The sequence below is a fragment of the Palaemon carinicauda genome, chromosome 31 (genome assembly GCF_036898095.1).
Source record: "Palaemon carinicauda isolate YSFRI2023 chromosome 31, ASM3689809v2, whole genome shotgun sequence".
NCBI lineage: Eukaryota > Metazoa > Arthropoda > Malacostraca > Decapoda > Palaemonidae > Palaemon > Palaemon carinicauda.
The window spans coordinates 20,659,635-20,674,286 of NC_090755.1; the positions used below are offsets into that span (position 1 = coordinate 20,659,635).

At 39.2% G+C, this 14,652-nt stretch overlaps 1 protein-coding gene across 5 annotated transcripts in view; it reads right to left on the reverse strand.

Annotated features, from left to right (window-relative positions):
- Pi4KIIIalpha (phosphatidylinositol 4-kinase III alpha) overlaps positions 1-14,652 on the reverse strand; it is a 303,864-nt gene that overhangs the window by 201,734 nt on the left and 87,478 nt on the right. For all 5 annotated transcript variants that reach the window (XM_068355017.1, XM_068355020.1, XM_068355018.1 and 2 more), the window contains 3 exons: positions 12,173-12,350; positions 11,541-11,750; positions 6,472-6,572 (listed from right to left, as the gene is read on the reverse strand). In XM_068355017.1, the coding sequence (XP_068211118.1) occupies positions 6,472-6,572; positions 11,541-11,750; positions 12,173-12,350 (489 nt within the window). The remainder of the gene's footprint in view (positions 1-6,471; positions 6,573-11,540; positions 11,751-12,172; positions 12,351-14,652) is intronic.

A 14,652-nucleotide genomic window follows, 5' to 3' on the forward strand; every position in this document is an offset into this window, starting at 1 on the left:
TTTCAGCCTGAAAGCTAGACTTAGGCTGAGCGATAGCCTTTCACTGCCGAGACTGAAAGGCGCATTTCTTCACGCAAATACACAAGAAACTCCACTATTGTTGGAATAGTGGCATCGAGTGGAGAGATACCTCTCCCACGACACCAACCACAGAAGACTTTGCACTTTGCCTGGTAGACTACTGCGGATGACTTTCGCAGATGTCCAGACATCCTGACCGCAACTTGCTGCGAAAATCCTCTCTCAGAGAGGAGATGCTGGATAGTCTCCAGGCGTGAAGTCGTAGCGAAGCTACAGCTTTGTGGAAGATGTTGGCATGTGGTTGTTTGAGCAGATTGTGCCGTGGAGGGAGTTCTCTCGGTAGCTTTGTTAGGAGTTGCAGAAGGTCCGGGAACCATTCTGCATGATGCCACAGCGGAGCTATGAGGGTCATTGAAAGATTGACCGATGTTCTGGTCTTGTTGAGCACCCTCCTCATCAGACAGAACGGGGGCAAGGCGTAAACATCGATGTTGTCCCACCGTTGTTGGAAAGCATCTTGCCAGAGAGCCTTGGGGTCTGGGACTGGGACTGGGACTGGGACTGGGACTGGGACTGGGGAGCAGAATAGCGGGAACCTGAAGTTCAGGGCTGTTGCGAACAGATCCACAGTCAGAGAACCCCACAAAGTCAGGACTTTGTTGGCTACTAGATGATCCAAAGACTACTCGGTACTCACTATCTGAGACGCTCTGCTCAGATTGTCGGCGAGCATATTCCTTTTGCCTGGAATGAAGCGTGCCGATAGCGGTATCGAGTAGATTTCGGCTCATCTCAGTATCTCTACTGCTAGATGGGATAGCTGCTGCGAAAAAGTACCTCCTTGTTTGTTGAGGTAAGCCACTACTGTGGTGTTGTCGCTCATCACCACCACAGAGTGACCCGCCAGATATTGTTGGAACTGTTGAAGGGCCAGGTAGACGCCCTTCATCTCTAGGAGATTTATATGGAGATACTTTTCTGACTGACCACAGGCCTGAGGTCCTGTGGTGCAGTACGTGGGCCCCCCACCCTTTATTTGAAGCATCCGAAAACAGCATCAAATCCGGGGGGAGGACAAGAACGTCCACTCCTTTTCGTAGGTTCTCGTATGCCACCCACCACTGGAGGTACATCAGTTCCGCAGGTCTCATAGGGATCAGGACATCCGGGGAATCGTAACCTTGATTCCACCGGGACTTGAGTCGCCACTGGAGGGATCTCATCCTGAGGCGACCGTTGGGAACTAGACGAGCCAATGATGAAAGGTGACCAAGGAGACGTAACCACGATTGGGCTGGAAGCACTTCTCGTCTGAGAAAAGGGCTTGCAACCTTCCTCAGCCTTGGTATCCTGTCGTCTGATGGGAAGGCTTTGTGGAGATTGGTGTCTATAACCATGCCTAAATATACCTGTCATTGAGTGAGAAGCAGTGAGGACTTCTCGAGATTTACCAGGATCCCCAGATCCTGGCAAAGTCTCAGAAGTTTGTCCCGGTGTTGAAGAAGGGATGACACTAAGTCTGCTAGGATTAACCAGTGAACACTCTGGTGAAAACCTGTGGTGCAGTGGAGAGACCGAAGCACAGTACCTTGAACTGGTACTCTTTGTTGTCTAGGCTGAATCTTAAGTACTTCCTTGAAGACGGATGGACTGGGATCTGGAAGTACGCGTCCTTTAGATCCAGTGTACACATGAAGTCTTGCGGTCTCACTACTAGTCTGACCGTGTCTGCCGTCTCCATGCTGAACGGAGTTTGTTTGAAAAACTTGTTCAGAGCTGAGAGGTCGATGACTGGTCTCCAGCCTCCAGACGCCTTCTTTACAAGAAAGAGTCGGCAGAAGAAGCCTGGAGACCCGTCAAGGACCTCTTGGAGAGTGCCCTTCTTTAACAGGGTCTGGACTTCTGCCCAAAGGGCTTGCCCCCTTGCCGATCCCATGGCAAGGGAGCTCAATGACACTGGATTCGTCGTCAGAGGAGGTAGAGATGTTGTGAACGGGACGCGATATCCCTGACTGATTACGGAAATCGTCCAGGAATCGGCCCAGAGTTGCTGCCACCTGTCTGAGCAACTCTGTAGGCATCCCCCCACTGGTGGACATGCAGGGGGACTCCCAATCCTAGCGTTTGCAGCCTGGGCTGCTCCCTCTAGGATTTTTACCTCCCCTGGAGGACTTTTTGCCTTTCTTGTCCTTGATAGGAAAGGGCTTAGACACCACTGTCTTCGCTGCTGTATTTGGTTTTACGGTCTTAGTCGGACGGGACTGCTGGGGTGCTGGAGGCTTATAGGGCTTAGATGTCAAAGCCCTATGAAGGAGGGAGTCTTGGTGAGACTTCCTCTACCTCTCAGCGGCCTGTTCCACATCCTTAGGCTCAAACAGGATCGTTCCTTCTAAAGAAGAATGCCTGAGCCTATTGATCTCGGTGCTAGGGACCTTCTGATGGAATCTCTCAGCCACCACATCCCGACGTTTCAGGATGGTGTTTGCCCACAAGTTCGAGACTTGGTGGGCCAGAAACTCGATCGTGCGAGTGCCTGAGAGAAGGAACGTCTCCATAGCTTTCCTGGTACGTTCTTTGGAGAAATCCTCAGAGCGTATCAGGATACCTAAGGTCCCTAACCAGATGTCATGGCTTGCATAGCACACTTCGCAACCTTCTCCTGGTTAAGGATCTCGGTTGCCAAGAACGAGACCTGCCGGTTGGAGAGTCTCTCAAGAGGGACTCCCCTGGTAAGCTCTTCCAATGAATGGTGGAGGAAGAGCTAAACAAGGCTCCTCCAAGATCTCAAAGTACCTCCTCTGCTGTACGCGAGGAGGTGGGAGGAGCTTGTTGCCGGCACTGGAACGGTTGGAGGAGGACAACTCGGAGAGCTGTACAGCGATCTTGTCCCCGGTACTTTTAACCCCCTGAGACCAGGGCAGAGCTGCACTGGCCTTAGATGGTTTCTGAGTACCGAATACGCGGTCCAAGACCCTGTCCTTTCCCTCACGAGGAGGGATCTCTGGGTCAGCAAACCCATTGAGAGCCCTCATTAGAGTCAGCACTTGCCAAAACGCATGCTCTGACTCTTGCTGTTCTCCTCCAGACGTTGTATTTGCAGCGAAGTCTCCTGTCCCCAAAGGCTCTTCTTGGGGAGAGTCGCGGTCGTTCTCCGAGTGGCTAGTTGTCTCCGTCCTTGGTCTTGTAGAGGACTTTGGTAAAGTCTTCGAGTCCTTTGACTCCTTCCTGGGAAGGATGTACAACTCCAACATAGAAGATGGCAAGTTCTTTCCAGCCCCCACTTGGGAAGACTTCTCAGCGCGAGACGGGGTTTCCCTCATTGGTGCAACGGGGGAAAGTCTCACCTCATGTGATTCCCCTGAGGATGGGAAATACTCGTCCGACAGGGAAGGAGAAAGTCTGGGGGAGTGAAGGAACCTGCCTCGTAGGCTTACTTGGAGTCAACTTAGCCCTTGGAGAAGTTACCGCGTCCGGAACTCCTCTTTTTCTCTTCAAAGGGGTAGAGACAGCCAAGGATATGTGACCTAATTCAGAGAAAACAGGCTTGAACGCCTGTGTAACAGCTCTGATTAGTGCACCGAACCAAGGTTGTCAACTGACAGACGCGCTGTCAGACACCCCCTCTGAAGGGACAGGGATCGAAGGATCCCTGGGAAGAGTTCCCAAAGGTGGATTCGCCAGAAAAGGAATAGGGATCCTGGACCCCTCTGATGTTTCCCTTCCGCCGCAATACGCGCTGTTATGCGTTTGCGGAGAATGCGGCAATAGTGACCTTGCCGTGCGTTGTCCAGCAGCCTCGCGCGCGGGAGGATATAGACTCTCGCGCGGGGGCGCGTAATGGTGCTCACGCGATGGAGAATACCACGGGTCGCGCATGGGAGACTGATGGCGCGCATGGGAGACTGATGGCGCGCGCGGGAGACTGTTGGTGCATGTGCGGGAGGGTTGGGATATTTTAGATTCATTTCTACGTATGGTAGTTGTGTTTCTTTGATCGGATTCAGACACTCCACTCTGTTCTGATACAGTTCTTTATCCTATATTTGTTAGTGTTTTGTGTTGTTGGGGAGGGCGATTGAGGCGGAGCTTTTAGTGTATTTTAAGTTTACATACATGGCATTTTTTGCGCCGGTCTTATGCATGTATTCCAGCGTTATATTATGTTATTTTATTATATTATATAATGTTATTTTTATATTATTGTTTTTATGCGCTGGACTTTCACATGTCTTCCAGCGCCTTTTTTATACTCCTGTCTGTTTTACTGTTTTCCGGAGCCTACGAATCTTGAAGATTGTTTTTTAGTCTGTTTGTCCTTTCTCGCTTACGCTTCTCACTCCGGTGGGTATCTCGTTTTCTGAGAATTTATTTATATTAATGTTTTATAAGGCTACTTATTCGTTCGACTCATTGTTCTGGGCTCCGGATATTTTGTTATGTTAACGGACTTAACAGAGGAGTTTGTTTATGCTATTGTCTACTTTACTTAACTCTAACGTTTGCATGTTTCCGCCGCTAGCGGATTATAGTCTTACATTTTTCGCCAAGGAATCCCTGGCACGAGTTAATTTCATTCTCATGTACCCAATTAATTTACAGGCGGTACGTTGTCAGGAGATGGCTTGCACTGCGGTTTTGCAGCAGCCTTGTGGGCATGAAGTGTGCCGTTCGCATGCCGGGTCTGCTGTTCCGGTGGGCGATTTGTTAGTCTGGCATCCAGACGGGTGTGAGATTTGCTATGCCCTGGTCTCTGATTTGTTTGGTGATTCGGTATGTATCTTTTCTGTCTGATTTAGACTTGTTATGCCATTGATTACTTTTATACGGTAATGTTTTGATACATACTGCGTTGTTTTGATTTTATTTTTCCCTTTTTTTCCTTGCATCACCTTTCCTTGTTTTAATCTGGGTCTTTCTCTTTCAGGCCTCCTCCCCCGTCAAGAGCACTTCCCTCGCGACCCTTAAGACCTGGGTTGGAGGTTTTGGTCGTAATGTTAAGGCCAAACAGCCTTATGTTTTGTCGGAGGAGATGTGTTCCCTCCTTTACCCTAATGCCAAGATGTCAGCAGCGGTGGCCCCTGATGTGGCAGCTCCGATCATCGCCCGGATTCGGGAAGACTTTGTAGGCGATAATGTTCTCGATTACGTTGCGGCCATTAATTTGGATGTTGAGCCTATGGTCGTCGATTTGACTGGTACAGGTAGGGTGGTAGGTGAGGCAGGTGATGTTTGATCTAAGGTATCTTTCCTTAGTCCACCTCTTTCTCTTTCTTCTACTGATATTTCTGGGCGAGGAACCTGTGTCGCCCAGTGAAACCACCCTTTTCCTTTTTCCCTCACCCTGGTTGGTCCAAGCTTCGGGTGCTGGGAGGAATGAGGATACGGGGTGGGGAGGGATAGTTGTAGTAGGAGGCAGCAGACGGGTGTAGGACGGCACCTCGTTGTTCCAGGGGATGTTGATGAAGGAGAGGTCTAATTGGTGAGGAACTTATGGTCGTGGTTCAATCACGCCCCAGTTTTCTATACCGACACTCGAAGAGTGAGCGAGCTAGGTTTATTCCTGGCATTCCATGCATCTCTTTTTCTCTGGTATATTCAGCAATACCTATGCCTTAGAAATGGTGCTAGAGGAGCATTTCACTGGGCGACACAGGTTCCCAGAAATAGATTTTTCCATCGTCAAAATCCCTTTTCAGGACTTTAGAGGACCTTTGCGTCAATAGGCGTAGAAGGAGATGATGATGATAAATAGTCCTTCGAGATCAAAGAGCAGCCTACCTGCAAGAGAGCAGGAAAAAAATTGCCAAGTAAGCATTGTCTTCCGCATCAGCAATGGTTCTATATGGGCGATGTGTTATTGGTTAGCAGACAAATGAAGCATGGATATGCTGTGACGAGTTCAATAGAGCTTGAACCCTTGAGTTTGCCTTACACACACTGAGTTTGTGTCTTGCATGTTAATACAGTACACTGGCCCTAGGGCAGGGAAGAAAGTATTTATCTGTTACTGTATATCATGTTGTTGTGGATTTCCTGTTCGTCTTAACAAGAAAGCCCTTGGGGACCATACTGAATAACACCTTTGCACTCATACGGCTCAAATAAAGGATACTTTCAGCAATAAAATTTAAAATTTGGACAATTCTTTAGCTGGAGTAAGACAGCTACGTAGGAAGAGACCAAAGGGAATGGATGAAAAGTAAACTGTACAGAGCAATAAAGCTGGGGAAAAGGGGATGCTGCAAATCCCTTTTAATACTATAAACAATTACAGGGAAACTTTGTCTACATATTTTCGTTTGTTTACATAAATTTAATTTTATTTATCTAAATTATAACTAGGATATAGTAAAACATAAGCTCAAGATAACAACAATTGTAAAATGTAAGAACATCATAGCAAAGGTATAATGTAAAAAGTGAGACAAACATGAAAAGAATATATGGTACCTCTAAACACACAAGCAGCAGTGGCATATGGGCTAAGACTAAACGATGTCCATGAGGTAAATTTAGTTTCTCTGTAAGACGGTTACACAAGCTCTCTGCATCTGTGAATAGAGAAGCAATGTAAGACACTGTACAAAATGATTGAGCAAAAATATAAAAACTATACATAATTAATATATGGGCCAATTTGCACACAGATTTACACAATAGATTGGAGGAGCAATAGGCCTATACAAGGACACTAGTATATTACCTTGAAAACTGTTAATAACTTCACTAGTTTATTATGAATACAAAGCAACAAAGTTAATTGGAATAATTTAAAAATGAGACAAAAAATCTGCAGGATATTAATAATACCTTAAGCTTTAAAAAAAAAATAGCATCCACCAACACATATTGTCTACTAGAAAACTTTACTGCCCTCTACCTATCTTTGGGGTCATGTAAACCCATTTTAAACCTTTATTTCAATAAAAATACCTTTCCAGGATGAAAAAGGCAGAATGTAAATATCCTATTTTCTGGGTATAATACTTTGAAAAACTGCAGAAGTGCACTAAAGATTACAGACCAAGTTCTCCATTATCATGCATCTTTCAGGATGAATTACTGTTACAACACTTTAATAATTTAGAATAATTTAAAATTGACAGTTTACATACTTGTTTGAATGAGTTTTGCCTTTATATACATGCGCATCATTAATTTAGACTCCGTATATAAGTATACAATAATTACCTTATTGTAATTTCTACTCTTAAAAAGAAGACTTGAAGAATTTATTCTGAAATAAGATCTAAATGGTGGAACAAGACAAAGTGAAAGAACTGAAGAGAGAATGGGGGAAGTCAAACATAATGGAGCTGGGGCCAGCAGACACTCCAAAAGAACTTCTAGTAAGGTCTACAATGTGTGCATAAACACACTATAAATCCCTGCTGGAATAGTAGCTATTTAATTGCAATAACTTTTAATGGTAATACTGCAGTTGAAATACTATCTTTCTTAAGGGAATACAACATAAGAAACATGTCCTACTTAGTTGTCCTGCCAATGCCACCTATCTTCAGGTCAATAAAAATACACATTTCTATTCTGAGAAATATTTTCTTGATTGACTTATGAAAAAAAATGGACAGACAGCCTTATAAAAGAGGGTTGTTTAACTAAGTGAAATTAGAACAATATAACTTTGGGACTGAAAGTTGAAATCATAAATAATGAATGACGTAAAACAAAAACTATAAGGATGATAAATAACAGTTATGAGCACAAGCTTGTCACCTGTTGAAGTGTATTTCCCAAAAATCAATTCCGGTATATTATGTGCCTCATGAAGTTCTTACATAGGACAAACTGGTAGTAAAATAAAACAAGCGAGTTCAATTAAATAAAATACAAAATATTCTCCCCCCTATTAATAAGATAAAAGGTAATAAACATCAACAAAAAGACAACTGAATTTCAATCCTTGTCTAGTTAGTACCAGTATCTAATCATTAAAAGTAATGAAAAACTTCTTAAATTGAATCTAATTTGTGCAAACATGTTAAATTTAATGAATTTCACATTAAAACACTTCACTATCATTAATAAATTGATGGGGATACACCCAGATATTCAAAATATATGGAAAACAACTTTAAAAGATTTATGCTATACAAATACCCCTGATAATATGTAATACATTTTACTAGGCATCTATCATATTTCAGTTTGGTTTTCTACCAATTTTCCTTGCTATGTTTTGAATATTTGCATGTGATAAGAGTGTGAAATGAAAAAAAGGAGGGAGTTGTAGAGTACTGAACAAAGTTTAAATGTTTTTCTCTCATTCTCCTTAGTAGAAAGGGAAAAGTGTGTAGACAGCAATGGTGACTTTGAACATAAAAAGTGATCTTTGATAATAAAGTGATCTTTGAGAATAAAAGTGATCTTTGAGAATAAAAGTGATATTTGAGAATAAAAGTGATCTTTGAGAATAAAACGTTATTAGACAAAATGAGAAAAAATTATATTTCAAAATTCTTGGATTGAATAAGTACTCAATGACAATACACAGCTGAATAATATATGGGAGAGATATTGAAAATATTTATAAGCAGACAACAGATAATCCCATGAAATAAAAGCAAGATCTGCAAGGGGGGCCAGAACCCTTTTAGCAGACCTTTAGCTGGAATGATGAAAAATTATTATGCACAGTCATGGCTTCTGTCTCATGATTTACTAATATAAATGAATAAATTACAAGTAATAATTATCATGAAGGTATAAATAATGAAGAACCAGCCTAACTAAATTAAAGATAATTCCAGAAATATAAAGCATGTACATCATCGTTTTCTCAGAGAGGACAGAACTAATAATTCCACTTCATAGTTACAATGATGAAGTTACAGTGCAATAGAAATGAAGAGAAGCCACAGGAGCCCAAAGTAGAATAATCTCAAGAGATTTGAGACGTAACATTTATGGGTAAGAGATGCTGAATAACTTTTTATGACTTCTCTGGCGGGCTAATGCCCTAGCAACATATCAGTACTTTCATCCCAGCATACATCATGTTACTGTTCTCTTCTATGTATTCTGTTACCCACAATTTCCCTTCTCCTCTTGTTTCTCATTTACCCTTCTCCTCGGCTTCTCATTCCTACTCATGTTGGCAGTCCTCAGTCCAGTAATTAATATTTCCTAGCACTGGATGTTTTGACAAATATAACTTACTGACACTGATTCTACTATCACATAAAGCAGTTCAGCTGGCAAAATATGACTACATGTCTAATGATGACCATTAATATAAGTTTTAACGCCTTCACTACATGGCATAAAATTCCCCCTCAGTAACTGCATACAGCCTTTTCTATGATAACCTATATTTCCTGTTTCCATGATTATTTGTTTAACTGCTAATTACAGAATGAATTTTTCAAGTTTGCTTTTCTGTTGCATTTTACTCTGAACAATAGGAAAAACATGACACTTTTTTGCCATATACCTTTGAAAAATTCTTTCTATTCATTGTGAAAGGATTATAGAACTTTTTTGTTATATTACTTTACTTTGAATAATAGTATAGCACTGGTATTATATGTGTAAAACAGTTTTATATTCATAGCGAAGTGATTGTGTTTGCATGATAATTTCCTGATAGATAGCGATGAAAATATATAAAATATCTCATCTGTAACAGATCTTACTTTGTGCAGAAATGTAAAATAAAAATTGTTTGTTTCCTTTGACACAAGAAGTCTTCTATAATGTATAATTATAAGGCATACGATAAAAAAAACAGCTACAGTATGTCTCACTTTAAAGAATGCTCCTTGTGTGATTTGATCATGTATGGTAACATAGAAATACACTAAAATAGTTCTTACATACACGAAATAAACTAAAATAGTCCTTACATATAGTATTCATGAATAAATACCAGAATTGCAAGTGTCTCAGTTGGTAGTTGGGCGAGATATTAGGAATATTGCCATTGGTTAATGTGATGGGCGTAATTATGCATGGAAACATAAAAACACACTGAAATAGCCCTTACAAAATGAGGAATAAAGGTTATTATCCCAAAGTCTTCGTTGATTGGCTATAGAAAGGAGAGGCTAAAATCAGAGGGAGGAACTATTTTTAGTAAACTATCCTAAGGTGTGATATATGACCATGTGTTGTACTGTTTGGTAGAATAAAAGTGTGATTTTAACTTCAAAATTTTTTTATCTGTAAATGATGTTTCTGGTAGTCTACATTATAAACCCTTGTACCTGGCATGTTTTGACGTACAATGTACGTCATCGTAGTGAAGGGGTTCAAAGTGAACATGTGTGTGTTAACCAATTAATTATTGGATTTGTTTTGCTCAGTCAAGCTTATAAAAATTCTTTTGTACTACAGTTTGTTAACTCATGTCCAAAGAAGCCATTAAAACTATAATTCTAAATTCCTTTACAGTAACTAATATTCTCAATTAAATGAGTTGGAACTCAGCTTGAAATAATGTACATTTAAAGAATTCTTAATAGAGGAAATACCTCAGCACTAAATCATAAGGCAGCCATGATGAAAAGTTTATTCTTAAAAGTAAATGGCTTTGAAGCTTGCTTTAAACTGCCTTATACTTTTCCTTTATCTTTACTCCAGGCACACACAAAAATATGCAACTTGACACAATGACTGAACAAAGATAAGGCCCAGCAATGACAGAGTGCCAGTCAAAATGCATTTTCTCTGCTTCCTAGACTTAAGATTTCAGCCTCCAAAGCTTTTTATTCTGTTAGTTAAGGAGCAAACTCAGCACAAACACATCACCAAGATAAAACCCTTTTACCATCAACATCTTCTGTAAGCAGATGGTCAGTGAAAATGGACAGGAGAAATGAAAGGCCTGAAGACTGTTCTGATTCTGAAACAGAATATATCACACTACATATACAGGGATCTAAATGATTCTGTCAACAGCAATGAATATGTTTTCTATGACACTTATGAGGCCATCTTACAAGACATGTCACATATCTATTTCTATGTTGAGATAATCTAAAGAAAGGACATCTTACGCATACAGAAATAAGACTTTTAAAGAGCAAAATTATATTTTGTTTCATAGTTTGAATTAATATGCAATAAAATATCGCTAGTCGTGGAAAAAATTACCCTAGACCTCATTATAAACAATTGAGAAAAGAATAATATTATGTTGAAATTATAGTCCAGATATATCCTAAAATGCTAAGTACATTTTCATCAAAACCAAATCTTTAAAGGCTATAAATTTCCCCTTTATTATATTCATAAATCTGATAAAAATAAACTACTACCAAAGTTGGTAGGCCTTCAAGGAGGAAAATAAAATGTCATATCAAATATCTATCAACTTGCAATAAGAAAGCATGAACTACAGAGTCTAGAACATCAAAAGAAAATGAAAAAACACTCACAACATTAAATGAGAAAACATTGCAGACCACAGTTAGCATCAAATATAATTCAAATATTTACAGTAAAATAATCAAGATTCAATGGAATGCAACTACCATGAACATTAAGAAAAACCTTACCTGACTCATCTGCAATAGCCCAGACAAGAAGATCAACACAAGCTGCATTAGCCTGTACATTAATCCTGAATGTATTTACAGCCTGAACTTTATTGTTTGGATCATCCTTCTCACCAGCTTCATGTTGCTGAGTCATCAATTCTGTCTGGCCTGATAAATATAAACTTTTCACAAAATCTTGTACATCTCTTGTGAATGGTACAGGAAGATCTGAAAGTAGAGAGCCACCTACAATAGAATGCATTCAAATAAGTGTAACAATCTTCAAAAATGAATACATGTATGATAACACTAGAATAGTAATGTATTTAAAATTATCAAATATAATCCATTTTCAACAGTAAAAACTACGACATTATCTAATAGCCAACAATAGTCCTTTGATAAAGCATGAAACAAAATACAGTAACATACTATGAAAATAACCTTCTCTAGGTTCCACACCTCAAGCGAACAGCCACAGTCTTACTTAAGAAATTTATAAACCACCACCAACATTGTACATTCTTAGTTTCTATGATTAAGAGCATCAAGTTCACATGTATTTTTATTCAACTAATGTGGGAATGAGACAAGGTCCATTAGAATAAAAATGTAGAAAAGCTTAGTGTACTATTCCTTACATTACCTACCTTTTTGGTAAGCCAATAATTCACGAAGAAGAGTAACCATCACAAGGTTCAATGTCTCACGGAAAGTACGGTAAGGAAATAGCTTCATCTGACCTGATGCAAAGACTTCTCTTGACACTTCATCTAATGATGACAATACTTCCTTTGCCAGCAATTTTTTGGCATTGGATAACACAGTCTGAAAAATAAATTGTTTTGCAAATATCAGGATATAACAACTATAAGATCAAAATTAGTGTACAAACCAAATACTTTAAAATAATTTCTTAACAAGATCCACTTTTCCAAATATCCATTGTAACAGTTAGTTATTCCCCTTCTAAGTTACCAGCTTCCTCATCTTTACACCTTCTTGGAATAGAATGAAATTATAGGTTAAATACTACACAGTAATTGTTCAATGGCTACTTTCCTCTGGGTAAGGGTAGAAGAGATTCTTAAGCTATGGTAAGCAGCTCTTCTAGGAGATGGACACTCCAAAATTAAACCATTGTTCTCTAGTCTTGGGTAGTGCCATAGCCTCTGCAATATGGTTTTCCACTGTCATGGGTTAGAGTTCTCTTGCTTGACGGTACACTCAGGCAAAGTATTCTATCAGTTTCCTTAATTCGTTTCCTCACTGGGCTATATTCCCTGTTGGAGCCCTTAGGCTTAAGGCATCCTGCTTTTCCAATTAGGGTTGTAGCTTAGTAAGTAATAATAATAACATGACAGCTTCTTTGTGTATGTATCTATTGTGAAATGAGATAATAAAACAATGAAATACTCTGTATGTTTATTGAATATACAAAGCAGGATTTTAAAAATTAATTACTGTAATGGAAATATATCATCTATGATAAATTTCACTTCAAGCCAGCCTATCTGTTCATCGATAAAAGTTGAATACTACACATTGCATGTGGCCACTTGTTTGTGTATGTTTCTGTTGTATAAAAGGATGATTAGATAATAAAAACATATTACAGTATATGATTTAAAACAGTAAGCAAAAAAAGACATTTGCAGTAACCTAATATTCATTTCATGTGAAATGGTACTATCTGTTGATTTTTGCAGCTTGAAATTGTGGGCATATGAGATAGGTTCACTTTACCCTACGACAAAATTTAACAATTAATGATTTGCAAGGAGCCTCTCGGAACGTATTCATTCTTAATTTGGAACCTTTTGCGGTTAGATATTAATTTCCATAATTATAGGCATTCCTGCTACTGAGGAAATTTGGGAAATTTGTTAAACTATTAAAAACATAACAGACACAGATAGGGAAGCAGGGAATTGATTGGTACCTAATGATCCAATTAGCACATGAATGGAGACATTCACATATAAATCTATATGCTGTGTATGTGATTGCATGTTTGTATGTGATTAGCCTAGTGTGAAAAGGAAATAAGGAAATCAATAAACTATATAAAAACTTATAAACAATTAGAATAAAATATTTTAAAGACAGTAACAATATTAAAATAGATCTTTCATATATAAACTGTAAAAAGATATTTATTTCAGCTTGTTCAACTAAAAACATTTGCAGCAAGTTTGAAATTTTGAAGTTCTACCAATTCAACAATTCAATTAAGAAGATCATTCCACAACTTGGTCATATCTGGAATAAAACTTTTAGAATACTGTGTAGTATTAAGCTTCAAGATGGAAAAGACCTGACTATTAGAATTAATTATATATGAAAGATAGAATTATGAAAATTTTTTATGCAATACACATAAACTAATTGAATGATGATGCCAGAGATTAATATCTAGATCACGATTAAGAAATTTGATAGACCGTAAGTTCCTGTCCAACGGATTAAGATGAGAATCAGCAGCTGAAGACCAGACAGGAGAATAATACTCAAAACAAAGTTGAATAAAAGAATTAAAACACTTCTTCAGAATACACTGATCACCAAAAATCCTAAAAGACTTTATCAATTAGTAAATATATTTTGCAACTGAAGAGACAAACCTTATGTGTTTCTCAAAACTAAATTTAATGTTGAGAATCATGCCAAAAATTTTAAAGGAGTCATACATAGTTGAAGAAACATTATTAATGCTGAGAACGGGATGTTGCGGAGCAACTGTCCTCAACCTACTTACTATCATACTTTGAGTTTTGTTAGGATTCAACTTAATGCTCATAATTTGCACCAAGCACTAACTTTACCTAGATCCCTATTAAGGGATTCAGCAACCCCAGATCTACATTCAGGAGATGGAATTGATGCAAAGTAGCATTATCTGCATATGCAACAAGCTTGTTTTTTACACCAAACATCATGTGAATATAGTATGAAAAGTAATAGGCCCAGAAGACTACCCTAAGGGACACCAGATATCACATTCCTATACTCACTATGTTACTCATTAACAACTCTCTGCGATCTATTACTTAGAAATTCAATAACGATGCTAACCCATTCCCAACTGTTTGAGTTTGAAAACAAGGACCTTATGATTCACATGGTCAAA